The sequence below is a fragment of the Pseudorasbora parva genome, chromosome 5 (assembly GCF_024679245.1).
Source record: "Pseudorasbora parva isolate DD20220531a chromosome 5, ASM2467924v1, whole genome shotgun sequence".
In the NCBI taxonomy this organism is placed as follows: domain Eukaryota; kingdom Metazoa; phylum Chordata; class Actinopteri; order Cypriniformes; family Gobionidae; genus Pseudorasbora; species Pseudorasbora parva.
This window is the reverse complement of record NC_090176.1, coordinates 39887073-39900926: the sequence shown is the minus strand read 5'-3', so window position 1 is coordinate 39900926 and position 13854 is coordinate 39887073. Positions and strand designations below refer to the sequence as shown.

Below are 13854 nucleotides of genomic sequence, written 5' to 3'. Positions count from 1 at the left end.
TCCGCATTTTTCACTCGGACACAAGCGTTACAACGCCACGGATGACGACGTTCCCTGCCGCCCTCTACATGATCTCATTTCATTACAGCAGCTCCACTATCACCATGGCGACTTCACTCCAATAATCGCAACCAATCATAATGCCTTGAAATAGCAAAAGTACGAAATATTAATAATAAAATATATATGAAATAACTAAAAAATCTTGTTGGGGCGGGGGCTCATTGACGCCCCCCGGCTGTTGGCGCCCTAGGCGACCGCCTAGTTTGCCTATGACTAGAAACGGCACTGGCGGGGAAGTTCACTTCAGGTGAGCTCCAGAGCTCAGCAGCATGGCTCAGAACGCTCAGAACACACACGATGGCGCTTCAGTGAGTTTACTCATGACCAATGGAGCGTAAATGATTGGCTGGATGTTGGATGATTTGATACAGGGATCGATTGCTTCTCCTTGGTTACCCGGATGTTGACTCTGAATATTTTTACACTGAATTTTTTGAGACGTTGAATTATTTTACACTGAATCTTTTGAGACGTTGAATTTTTTTACACTGAATCTTTTGAGACGTTGAATTTTTTTACACTGAATCTTTTGAGACATTGAATTTTTTTACACTGAATTTTTTGAGACGTTGAATTTCTTTTTACACTGAATTTTTTTAAAACATTGAAAAAATGTCATAGGTAAAAAAAAAACAGAGCTAGAAATTCGATGGCTTTTAAAATTCAAAGTCTGATTTAGATGCAAAATAAAATTCAGTGTTAAAAATTCGATGTAACAAAATTCAGTGCTAAAAATTAGAATTCAAAATCCAGTGGCACAGTTTTACTTCCATACTTCTTTCATTAGAAAATGTAACATTTTATCTAAGAAAATGCACATGAGCAGTTTTCGGTAGGTAGCATTGGTCAGTTTTTAACGTTGGACTAAGTACTGGGTCACTTATTACTTTTGGCTGAACTATTCTTTAATATTAAAGAGATGAACAGGTTGTCTGGCTATCACCAGACCCAGTCTAATGAACAGCTAAAACAACAAAGAAATCAAACTTTATTTCTCCTTTATTTTACAATACAATTCTGACTACAACGCCAGATTAAATTTATCATCCACAGAGGAGGGGAAAGTAATGAGTTAGGAAAGCAGTCTCTGATATTAAAGATTACAAAAAAGCACATCTCACAAGAACACACATTAGATCAAATAAAATGGACGACTGGCAACAGGTAGAGTCCATCCTTTCATGCACCACTATGCATCCATACAAACACATGGGAGGTCCTCAGATAATACTACAGTCTCTTTATCTGAATCAGAATATTTAAATAAAATAAATTAGGAAACAAACAAGGCAGCACTGTGTTTTATGATTATTACTGTTGTTCAAACAAACCGTAATACCCTGTGGCAATATCTGCTACATTTCACACAAATGCTGCATCCAGTAATATTGTTTCAAAATCCTACCAGCTTTTGCACAGGTTTAGTTCTCCAGCGTAAATCTCACAAAGTTTCTAAAACTATACCATGACAAAGCATTAAAGAGATGGTTTACCCAAAATGTAATGTTATCATATATACTTGTTCCAAAACCATTTTAGACTTTCTTTCAAATGTGGAAAATAGGAGATGTTTTGAACAATATTCCGACTGCTCTACTCTATACAATGTAAGTGAATGCGGACCAGGGGCTGTTAATCTCAAAAAGCACCATAAAACATGATAATTGTCAATAATTCATGAACTACATTCAAAGTCTTCTGAATCTGTAAAAAGAAGAAAAACTCATCATTTTATAGAGCAGCTTCGACATTCTGTTACAAATAACTCCTTTGGTGTTTCACAGAGGATAGAAAGGCCTACGAGTTTTGGGAGAGAAATCAATGACAGAATTTTCATTTCGGGGTGAACTATCCCTTTAACTTTTGATGAATATACTCAAACAGACATCCAACATCATCACTCACAAAAACTTAACACAGTACAAACCAGTTGGGTACATTATTCCAAGTATAAATATGATACATTTATGGCTTTTTCCATTTGAGACAAAATCTGTTTGATGAGTTCATAGTGCAAACTTTTATGAAATAAAAGTTATAGTGTACTTCAGGCATCCTGTGTGTTATTCTTCATTTGTCTTGTTTAAATTCACAGACTTCCACTTAAGAATAAACACTCTGTTGGGAGCTGAGAACATCAGCTTGTCAGCTCCACACCAGAAACTAAAATCTTATTGTGGCACCGTGTTCAAATGCTAAATTGACCCGACAGGGCTCTGCGGCTTTCTTCCAGCCTCACAGATAATTGTCTTTTCCTGCCAGCTCATTTTCACATTCAAAAGGCCTTTAGTGGTCAGTATCCAGCTCCAGAATCTGTGACAGGCCCAACCACGGCAAGAGAGTTTATATGCGCCATCAAATTGCACACCTGCTGGGTAAGGCTGTCAGAAGTAGTCCCTTCGCCGCGAATCGTCGCTTATGAAGGAAGGGTTCCATTGAGCTGGGTAGATACAGGAATGCCTTGAACCAGGGAGGCCGGAGAACGGATACAGGCCATTACGCTCCAGGTCAGAGTTCCTCAGTGCAGGCTAAAAGAGAGAATAGCAGTCACAAATTAGTTAATCATGTGGAAACTTTACCCATTCAGGATGTGCACGGCCATGTGAAATGTTTTTTTCCCCCCTGGTTTTATTAATTTTTAACCAAACAGAATGAGACTGATTCAAACTCACAGTGCTTACATAAGTGCCATCACTCAATTCTGGTTTTACAATACAGTCTAAATGATCAATCGAATCTCTGGAGGTCAAACATAAAAACTCAAAAGAGAAGTACATATGAAAACATACCGAGTAATAAATGTCTGTCATTTGCAGGAGGTTTTTGGTACTGCCGTTCTCCTGCATCTCAATAGTCTCTCTGCCCCACTCCATTGACACACGATTACTCTTAGGAAACTCTGCGTAGGGCGACATCTGAAGGTCTCCACTTTTGAAGATGATTTTGTTGATGTCATTTTTGTCCTTTCTGTAGATGCAGCGTAAAAAAAGAGACATTGAGTCATTTGTAAAATGTCAAATTTTCAAACAAATATAAATAAAGGTATTTGTCTGTAAAATAAGGAGGAAGCTGCAATTTTTTCTTATGATCTTACTTGCAGCAGGTGACTATCAGAGCAATGACGACAATCAACAGAAGAGCTCCTCCAGCAGGAGAGACCACCACAGCTATCAGCTTATAGACTATTAAACACAAGATTATTTTAGCAAAAACATTTTTTTTTATTTGCACTGAAATAATACAATTTTAACTGAATTATACATTTTACAAGCTTTATATAAATTGCACACACTTAAATGGTTAGCCCACCCAAAAGTGAGAATTCTGTCAATAATTACTCACCCTTATGTTGATCCAAACCCTTTAGGACCTTTGTTCATCTTTGGAACAAGAAATAAGATATTTCTGATGAAAGTCGAGAGCTCTCTGACCCCACATTGAAAGTAGTAATTAAACTGCTGTCTAAACCCAGAAAGGTAATAAAGAGATCTTTAAAATAGTCCATGTAACTCCAGCAGTCAACCTTGATGTTATGAAGTAATGAGAATACTTTTTGTGCACAAAATCAAACAACAATAAAGACTTTATTTAACTATTTCTTCTCTTCTGCCCCATTCTCCCATGCAGTTTACATTGTAAATACAGTGCAGCGCTTCTGAGATCTATGCAGTTATATGGCAGAACGGCGGCTCCCCATTGGCTAGCTCCTGCATCAGCATTATACGCATGTGTTATGGTGCTCATGTGAACAGCATTTGCACTGTATTTACATTATAATCTGAGTAAGAGACTGGTACAGATTAGAAGAAATTGTTGAATACAGTCGTTATTTTTGTTTTGCGCACAAAAAGTATTTTCTCATCACTTTATAAAATTAAAGGGGTACTTCAGCGCTGGAAAGATGAATCTGTATTTGAACTGGGTCCTTAATGTAGTAAAAATGTGAAATTATTTTTGAATATGGTGCCTTCTAGACTGAGAAAAGACAGAAAATAAATTTGTCTCATTGGGATGAAAGACTACAATTCCCATAATGCTTCGCTGCCCTGTGAGGCCACTCCCAAAGCCACCGCTATGGAATCACTTTTACTTTCCCACCACCGCGTTCATCTTCATTAAATCAGTTCAGTTAGAGAACAGACACTACAATTAAAAACTGAACGTATGTTCAATATATTGTGATTTAGCCGCTGAGGAAGTGTCAGCATAAACGCAGCAGGAGTCAGAGTACACGCATCATGATGAGCTGAATGAGCTCTCGTGATGAGAGCTGAGGTAAACGCGTCCACGCTCGCGGCAGTCGTTCTCAGCGCGTGTTCAGTCTGACGCGTTTTCAGTTCATGCCTTTGGAAGATTAACTTTCATAGGAATTAACTTGAGAAGATAAAATACTCACTTTGCTCCGCCGGCCTCACCATTTCCATGAGTGCCTGAGCCGAGCTGTGAGTGCGACCCCATCCCCCATGTGCGAGTTTAAAACATGAGGAAATAGCTCCCTCTGCTGTCCTCTAGTCTTTAGCGCCTGGCCAAACATTTTACAGATGACGCAAATCAACGTCACTGGAGTAATTTTTCCAGAAATAAAATGCATAAATCTCTTGTCTCAGGGGGATATGAGAGGGGGGAGCACGATCATTCGAATATACTCCAGGGTTTCTACTGATAGATAGCCATATGCATATATTTTAACTATGTTTTTTCTACCTTTCTGGGTCTTGAAAGTGTTCATTAAATAGCTGTCTATGGAGGGGACATAGAGCTCTCGGATTTCATCAGAAATATCTTAATTTGTGTTCTGAAGATGAACGAAGGTCTTACGGGTTTGGAACAACATGAGGGTGAGTAATTAATGCAAGAATTTTTATTTTTTGGTGAACTAACCCTTTAAGTTATTTTTTTATATTTTATTCTTAACGCAAATATAAATTAAAAGAAAATCTTACAGTTACTGCAGTTGAAACCTCCAAATCCAAACATGCACCTGAAAAAGTTAAAAATAATATTAATAATAAATAATATTTGCTACAAAATACATATTTACAAAACACCCATGACTACCAGTAAAAGGTTTGGACACAATTGGCGGAATTTGTTTCCCATGATCTTAAAAAGCTCTTGATCTAAAGGCTTGGCTGAAATTTAAAATGGATGAGTTGGACCGGATAGTGAAGGAAAAGCCGCCAACAAGCAACAAGCATGCCTAGCATAAATGGGAACTCCTTCAAAACTATTTTAAAAGCTTTTCAGATGGCACCTCGTGGCGTTGATAGAAAGCCCAGGGTGTTAAGAGCTGTTCTCTAAGCAAAGAGAAGCATGATGAACAAGCTAAAACACAAGATTTGTTTAACATTTTAACATAATTCCCATACTTCCATAACATAGAATGAGTTGGTATGTCCAAACTTTTGACTGGTTGTTTACAGTGATATTTACTTCACGCATTAATAAAACACATACTTACTCAACACAGTTGCCATTAACAAGCTTGAGTCCATCTCCACAGTCTAAAAACAAAACAAAACAAAAACAAAACATATAAAATCAGAAACCTGACATTAATTTGTACCGTGGTACAGTTTAATTATTCAAAGAACTGACAAGAGTATGTCGTACCTCTGCAGGTCATGTCCCCTGGGTTCTTTTTAAAGTATCCTGGGTGGCACTGACAGTATGGGATCCCGCTAGTGTCCGTGCACACAGAGTACTGCAAATCACAATTGGTCTTCTGAGCCGAGCACAGACTATCAACTAAACAGAAATAAGTGCTTCAGAACAAATGCTTTCCCAGAGATAAACAGTGCCACAAAAAGCTTTCCAAAATATTATTAGAGACTAAATGAAACAGCCCCCCCACCCCCAAGACTGTGTTATCTGTGTGTATTGGGACTGGTATCATATCTCTGAAGTGGTGGAGTAGAGAAGAGGATAAGAACAGAGGGAATGGATTTGAGATAAGAGTATAATGCAGACGGCGAGCGCTGAATGGTACCCTGATATGAGAGCTGGTGCTGAAGCTTAATGGTACAGTGTGAGTATGTCCGGCTGCAGTTGCTCAGGGACATCCGGATGCTGTTGAGGACATCCGAGCTGGTCACATTGGCGGAGAGTGAAAACATGTTCACCGCTAAGATCTGTACACCTTCTCTATCTCTGTTCAGGGCATATGTATTCACATACATGAGAAAGAAAATTTACACACTGGATTCAATAGTAACATGTATCACTGAAAAATCACTATTGATAATAGTATCACACTATAATCATTTTTAGCTGGAAATGAAATTTCCAGGAACAAATTTGATATATAGTAAAATTAAATAAAATGTTAAATTGTAATTACTTTGTATTGTATTTTTGTTTAAATAAATGAACCACTAAGTGAGCATAAGATCTCTTTCAAAGACATTAAAATATAAAAAAAAAATTGAACAGTAGTGTAGGCTATATTTAATAAAAAGTTTATTATTTTAATAATGCAGTAATGCCATTTTTTATAAAATAAATTGAATTGAATAAAAAAATATTTTATTATTAAAAATTAAAACCATCAAATGAATGTAATCCATTGAATGTTGTTCAGTAACTGCAAACAACTAAACTCTGCACTTGTAAAAAAGAAAAAGAAAAAAAAAGTTGATAAAACTTAAAAGTTTAAGGCAACCAGCTGCAGAACATTTTTTACATTTTCTCAACTTAGGATCAATAGTTGTACACATTTTGTTTAAGTTATCTAAACTTTTTCCATGTTAAATTAAACTGTTAAACTTTAAAAGCTGAATTTGTCATACAAAACATTTTGCTTTTTGTTACACCCCTTAAAAACTAGTTCTTCCATGTTTGGGACATGACCCACTCTGTATTTACACTATAATTCTTCTCACACACTACCGTAATACCAAAAAAACGACGCTTAATCAATCCGTATTCATTCCTGCCTATTGATGACTTCACAAATATATAAATGGTACAATTATATTGACACTGGATTGACTTGATTGATAGTTGCATGGTAGAGTATGAATAATTAAATATATTTTTGTGCCCAGTATAGTCTAATATTCCTGCTGTGTCTAGAAGAGTAGTAGAAACTCACCTTTTAGCCAAAGTGGAGTGTCTGTAACCATGGAAGGTGGAGAGAGAAGCATTGAGCTGAAAAACCAATACACAAATGTATCAAATAAACCCCAACTTCATGTTAATTACATCACTTCATCATGTTCAACCAATTACCTCTCTATTCCCATAATGGTTGCTATATAACATTAGATGCATTGATTTGGCGATGTGGTTGTGAGGTGGAGAGGTCAGGTGTAAAATGCAGCATTTTGTTGCGTACCAGCTGTAGGATCTCTCTGTGGAGCTCATGCAGACTTGAACTTCTGAGGTGCAAGGAGTTGTTGACAGTGAAGTTGCCCAAAAATGTTTTCACTGCAGGGTAAAGCCAAATTAAATCAAGTGAGGGTAGTACAGATTTATCACAGAAATATCTTTATATATTCTGGATCTTATTTTAGTGTGGACAGCTGACCACCTACCTTGCGTACAACTGCGGCCATCCTCCAGGTCAAAGCCCAGGGCACACTCACAGCTGAAAGAGCCACCTGTGTTGACACACACTGAACCCTGGGGGCACGGACTATTCACACACTCATCCACATCTACAGAAAAACACAACGCCTAATCAATTCATATTCATTTTTGTCACTAACCCTAATAGAAACATGTATTACATTACTAATATAAATATTGTGACTTTTTTTTGAAAAAACTGAGGAAAGAATTTTATATACAATGTAATATTGTATTGCATGATATTACGTGTATACATTTACATTTACGTGATATACATTTGTCAGAAAACCTTTATCTATCCTAAGCCTAATTCAACTGTAATTTGAAAAGTGCCTGGTACTAGCATGAATAAAACCTGTAATTTGATATTACAGCATTAGGGATCCAAAAGTAAATTTCTGTTCCTGTTAATTATAAATTGGGCTTCTTACCTTCAGTGCAAAAGGGTCCTGTCCATGCAGGCAGACATTGACAGTGGTAACTTCCCTTGGCTGATCTAACACAGTGGCCTCCATTTGCACAGATTTTAAGGCCACACTCATGACCTACAGAGAAGACTGTTCACAAACAATGTATATTATCAATTAAATATTTTATAAATCATTGTCACTATGCTAATGAACTTGTCCGAGTGTTGCTATGTGGTTGATAAGGTATGATTTAGCACCATACTGCATGGTAACTAGAGTGTTGCTACTAGTCAAATGAGCCAACCCAAGTATCTCTTTCAGTGTAAGTATATAGGACTTCTTTGCAAATTAGTGTCTATTTTTTTTGACAAATGTACACAACTGTTTAAAGTTTTAGGGCCAGAAAAGTTTTTATTTTTAAAACATTTTACTGTATTTTCAGCCTTGTCGAGCATTAGAAACATAAGTAATAATAGGAAATACTGTAATAAATATGAAATATTACATTTAAAATAACATTTCTATTTTCATATACAATTTATATCTGTTATGGCAAAGCTACATTTTTAGCAGCTATTACTCTAGTCTGCAATATTAAATGATCCTTCAGAAATCATTCAAATATACTGATTTGTATAGTATTATATTTTGTTCAGTTGAGTTCGTACAATATCCCAAATGTTTCCAACTATTTGTAAATTGTGAGAAAATTGCTATTTTGACCAAGGAGCCGGGATGTCTGAGGGAGTCGCCTGTTAATTCTTGTCAATTCCTGTCATTTCTGCTTTACCCTCGGTTGGCAGAAACGCTTTACTCTTAGCAGTGTGCAACAAGTGTCACAGCAGCCACTGAGTGAACACACAGAGTAACATCATAACATAATTTTAAACACAGTCAAATCTGATATGATAAACAGAGCTGCGTAACTCATACTCATGACCAGAAAAGCGGAAATGGCGCTGGCAACTGTGTCCCGTCATAATAAAAGTCCCGCTGCTCGCAAGTCTTGTGTTTGCGTAACAATCGCTTCAGCGGCCATGCTCAGCTCCCTCAACACTCGGTCCTGCTCTGCTTCACACTACAGTAACGTTAATAATTGCATCCATTAACATGATTTCTGCCAGAGTCATATATCCCGATTCTTTTCAACCGGCTGTGAGGTGAAGACCACATGTCCCAAGATTCTACGCTCAAACCTGGCATCATCAAACTACACCTTTGTTTTGAATAGGCGCCCTCTAGCGGACGGAAAAGTTACACAGTGTAGATTTAAAGTGTTTTTTTTAATCTGTGCATTGGTGCAACAATCACCATTAATATTACCAACAAAAATGGTGATTTGAATAAATACCAACATACCTGTTGATGCTGTTGATATAAAAGGCATCTGCATGGTCGTGGTCCCCAATTCTGTGGCGCTTCTGTCCGTGTGATTCCTGGTGGTTACCGCCACCGTGGTCCTGGTCGGGGTGCTTTTGCTGTAAGGTGTTGTTGCACGTCCACCATGTGCAGTCGTGTTCCCTGGCGTGGCAGTGCTAGTTTCTATATGCAAGGTGGTGACGTCGGCAGAATCAGATGTGCTTGGCGCCTGTGGTACACCAGTAGTGGAGGTGGGCGGACGCTGGGCTGTGGAGGCTGTCGTCCGCAGAACCTCAACGATATCAGTGGTAACAATGGTAGTGTGTTCTGATTGTACTTGTGGTGTGGTGCTTGGTTGGAGCTGACGAGTGGTGACCACAGGAGGCATGGTAGTGAATGTGTTGGTAGAACTGTAAGCAGTAGATGCCTTGTTAGTGGCTTCCTCTGTAAACTGTGTTCTCTGAGTTGCTGGTGCTGTAGATGTTTGCACCTCTTTTGTGCTTGTCTGATCATCGGTACTGGAGATGAAGGGCGGTTGGCTAGTAAGGGAATTGAAAATTGATTCAACTGTAGTGGCTACATCTTCAAACACTGGGGGTGCAGTGGTCAGGCCCTGAATGGTCGTCTCCTCCATTGTATGGGTCGGAGACCCTTCGGATTCCTCATGGCTAGTGGAGCTGACAGATCCTGTTGAAAACTCAGTGGAAGCACCAGTATCCACTGAATAAGTCACTGTGGAATCACGGCTCTGTTGGGATGTGCTAGTGGCATTGGTGTGTTCGCCAGAGGTAAAGGGAGGGATAGACGAAACGGAGTCACCGGTTTCTGTATAAGACGTCCCACTGCTCACCGATGTGACATCTGTTTGCTCTTCACCTCTAGTGATCACTGTGAGAGGGGGTGTTGAATTTGGATTGTCATTATCAGACACCTGCTCAAAGGTCTGTCCTGTGACACTAGGCTGTCTTGTCTGTGACTCAGTGTCCTGAGACAACGTTGACTGCTCGGTTTTCAAAGAGTGGCCTTGAGTTGCATTGGTGGCATCATGCTCTTCAAAAGTGGGCTCAGTCTTATCAGACACTGTAGATATATCTTCTACGGTTTTCTTGCCTTGGGTGGATCCTGATGTCATCTGCTCCCAGCTCCCAGAAACAGAGGAGTTGGAGTCTTCCGTGTACGCAGAGGTGCTGTTGGAGGTCACAGAGAGCAGTGTGCGTTCTCCGGCTCGGTTGGTGGTGGAAGTGTAGGTGAAATCAGCACGAGAAAAAGAGTCGGTGGTGTCCACATCTCTCAGATTCGTTACGGAAACGTCTCGCACTGCTCGGACCTCTGTCACTGGCTGGTGGCTGGTGATGCTGTGCGACGCTACTGATGAACCTTCCCATTGGGCTGTGGCATTATGGGTAAGCTCTTTGTCAGATTGCAGATGTTCAGTGGACTCATCTGAGACCATCCTAGATGTCCAGTCCGCAGTATTTGTAGAGATGGTTAAAGGTTTTTCTGAATGTCCTAGTTTGGAAAAAATAAAGAACAATGAAATATCGTAAACTATGCATACTTAAAACTATCAAAACGGTTAATAATAATGAAATACAGGATGGTGAAATATGAGAAGTATGGCCACTAGGGTGCGCTTCATGTGGTGTGAGCCTTGGGAAACTTTATGAACTATGTGAGATGTTTTCAGAAGTGACTGCGGATGTAATGATTTTGGGTGGAGAACAATTGGCAGCCAAGCTCGTCTAACCTAACAAAAGATTGAGCCCTAAAAATGGAGGGGATCTGACCCATTGGGACCTGCTGTTTCCTTCCTTCAGCTGACCTAGCAAAGTCCATATTACAGCGTTGTCACTGCCTGCATGGAGTTCATACACAGGCAAAACTATAATAAAGTGAAACGCTGACTGGATGAGGATGCGTCTCGGAGCACTAATTTAAAAAGGGTTGTTCAAAAACTGATTTGATAGCATTACCTTTATGTTCAACATAGCACTTGATACTCTAATATAAATTGTCACTTTCATTTAGATTTTATCTTTTAAAATATGTAAATCATTTGAATAAAGTACAGTAAGACATACTTATTTTGTTTCTTAGTAGAAAATGGCATCATGGCTCAGTCGTGCATGGCTACAAAATAAAATAACACGTTTTACACTTCTGGTTTGTAGAAATCCATTTGAATCTAAATGAGGTATTGTGAAATGAAAGTTTTCACAATATTTACATCTGTTGAAGACGGATTCAAAGTTGATTGTAGTGTGGAAAGCCATGATAGGTTTTTGGGCAGTCACATTGTAAAATGTACTTACTTGCTGAAAATGTCTCTTTTAGCTTGCATTACAGACATCTTTCAACATGATCTTTTAACTTGCATTGTTCAGGGATATACAGTCAGCTCTAACTGATGGGGACGGAGACAGGCCTAAGGACAAGCCGTTTTACAGAATGTAGATTCAAATGATCTTGGCTATATTGCATGAGATCAAACAAGGTAGTGAAAAGCTTTTTTTTTTTTTTAGCACAAAAAATATTGTGCTCAATCACAGTTGTAAAAGTCTTGTTATGTTTGGCTTGCAAAACAAAATGCATATTTCTCAACTCAAATTTTATAGCCTACTTCCCTTAATTTTTTATAGGTGTTTTAAAAGAAGCTAATTCTTCTCACATCATTTGCTAATTATGCATGTTAAAATAAAGCTAGAATAATGAAGGATTATTAACAGAAATGATGGTAGCAATCCTGATGAATTTAATGTTATCGGAGAGGTTATAAAGCTCCTTGGAAAGTACCGTTAAATCCATATGGGGTTTGAAATGGTAATTCTGAAACTAATACCTAAAAAGCTGAGTGGCCGATTGCCAATATAGTGCTTACGCATAATGACAGCAAAAACCTTTTTTAAATACACAACCTTAATATATTTACTTAAACTTGACTAACGAAATATTTGTGGAGTGGACTATATTAGAGCCAATTTAATGTGTTTACTTCTATTTACTTTGATTGCACATTTGAACCAAAAATGATATGGAATGGAAATATGAAATTAAAAATAAATAAAAATCACAAACAAACTGCAGACTGATTAGAGTTCATTGGCTCAAGAAAGTGGAACTGTATATGAACCAGGATGTTCATGAGCCAAGGAGGTCATTCATTAAAAGAGATGCTCTTCCAAAAACTGAGGAAACGGAGTGTAAGTAATCGCATTAGTTTGACTTAATACCTGACAATATGCTTCAGTTTCATATAAAAAGAGATTTTTTTACTACTGGGTTATTGCTACTTTAATAATAATTAATACATTGCATTGAAATATGAATCTTTTATTATATAAATATAAAATAGAAGATATTTGAATGGTTTTCCTGTGTTTTACACAATTCAGTCTTTATAACATTAATTAAGCAACTTGTGGAGGTGGAATCTTTGTAATCATGCAATACTGCTGTATACCACAAAATAAACGTCTTAGTCTTATCTACTTTACACAGGCTGTAGACTGAGGCCGTTGCAAAACCTAGGTAGCTGCCCATCTAGACCAGACTTTTGGGCATCCACAGGCGCGTGGAAGTCTCACCCGCTCGCGTTCCAGTGATGGACACACTGGCGGGAACGTCCGTCATCTCCCCCGGTCCACTCGATAGATCCACAGCTGTAGCAGTGGCCTCTCTCTCCGGCCAGGAGGACGTTTGTTTTAAACCAGTTTTTCGGGTAAAAAAAGTTTCGGTGCTCAATGGGTTATCGGTCTCCGTGTCTGTAGAGAAAGTTTCGGCAATCACAGTATTTAGGACAAGCATAAAGACCGTGAAAACCACACGGTGAGCGCTTCTCGCAACACACGTTTCCATCATGAATTCCTAATAAATAAAACGCCAAAGTGGTCCGGGTCACCATCGGAAAGTGGGTCCGTTTAACAGTTTCCCGTTAGTAAATTCCTTATGGTAGCATTAAAGTTAGGGATGAAGGCTTAGAAGGGTTTTATTTCAGGCAGCGAGAGTGAGAAACCGGAGCATTGGGTGACTCCTCCCCTCGGGCAGGCAATAGCGGTTTCCACCCCATTCCTCTCTGGATCAACGCACTCACACAAATGTGCTCAAGTCGGTTCAGACCGTTCAGACAGATATGACAGTCAGATGATGCCACAACAGCTGGGATTATTCTTTCCCCCCATTAAGTCTCAAATCAAAACCCAGTTACTATTAACACTATACAAAATAACATGACTCCTCACTTTTACACATTTACTATATTAGGCCAAGCCATTGAAAATCAGTGTAACAGCAGTGGCAATGTAAGCTGACATTGTTTTTAATGAGTTAGCATTTTCTGCAGATATGAGTGATTTATTCTCTCTTTTCTTTCTTTTTTAACCAATCTTTTGTTTTTTGTTTTTGGAAGTTCAAAATTAACTTTGAAAAATTGGAGCATGCACATTCCATTTTG

The 13854-nt window shown here is 38.4% G+C and overlaps 1 protein-coding gene across 1 annotated transcript; it reads right to left on the bottom strand.

Moving 5' to 3' along the window:
- Window positions 1–1044: 1044 nt before the first annotated feature.
- heg1 (heart development protein with EGF-like domains 1) lies at window positions 1045–13848 on the bottom strand. The gene is made up of 13 exons (XM_067444282.1): window positions 12989–13848; window positions 9405–10913; window positions 8067–8192; window positions 7599–7721; window positions 7400–7491; window positions 7157–7212; window positions 6053–6213; window positions 5677–5811; window positions 5525–5567; window positions 5007–5044; window positions 3158–3245; window positions 2853–3030; window positions 1045–2591 (listed from the first exon to the last, which is right to left on the bottom strand). Exons 1-13 carry the CDS (start codon window positions 13260–13262, stop codon window positions 2448–2450), a joined length of 2967 nt encoding a protein of 988 aa, XP_067300383.1. The 5' UTR covers window positions 13263–13848; the 3' UTR covers window positions 1045–2447.
- Between the last annotated feature and the right edge of the window lie 6 nt (window positions 13849–13854).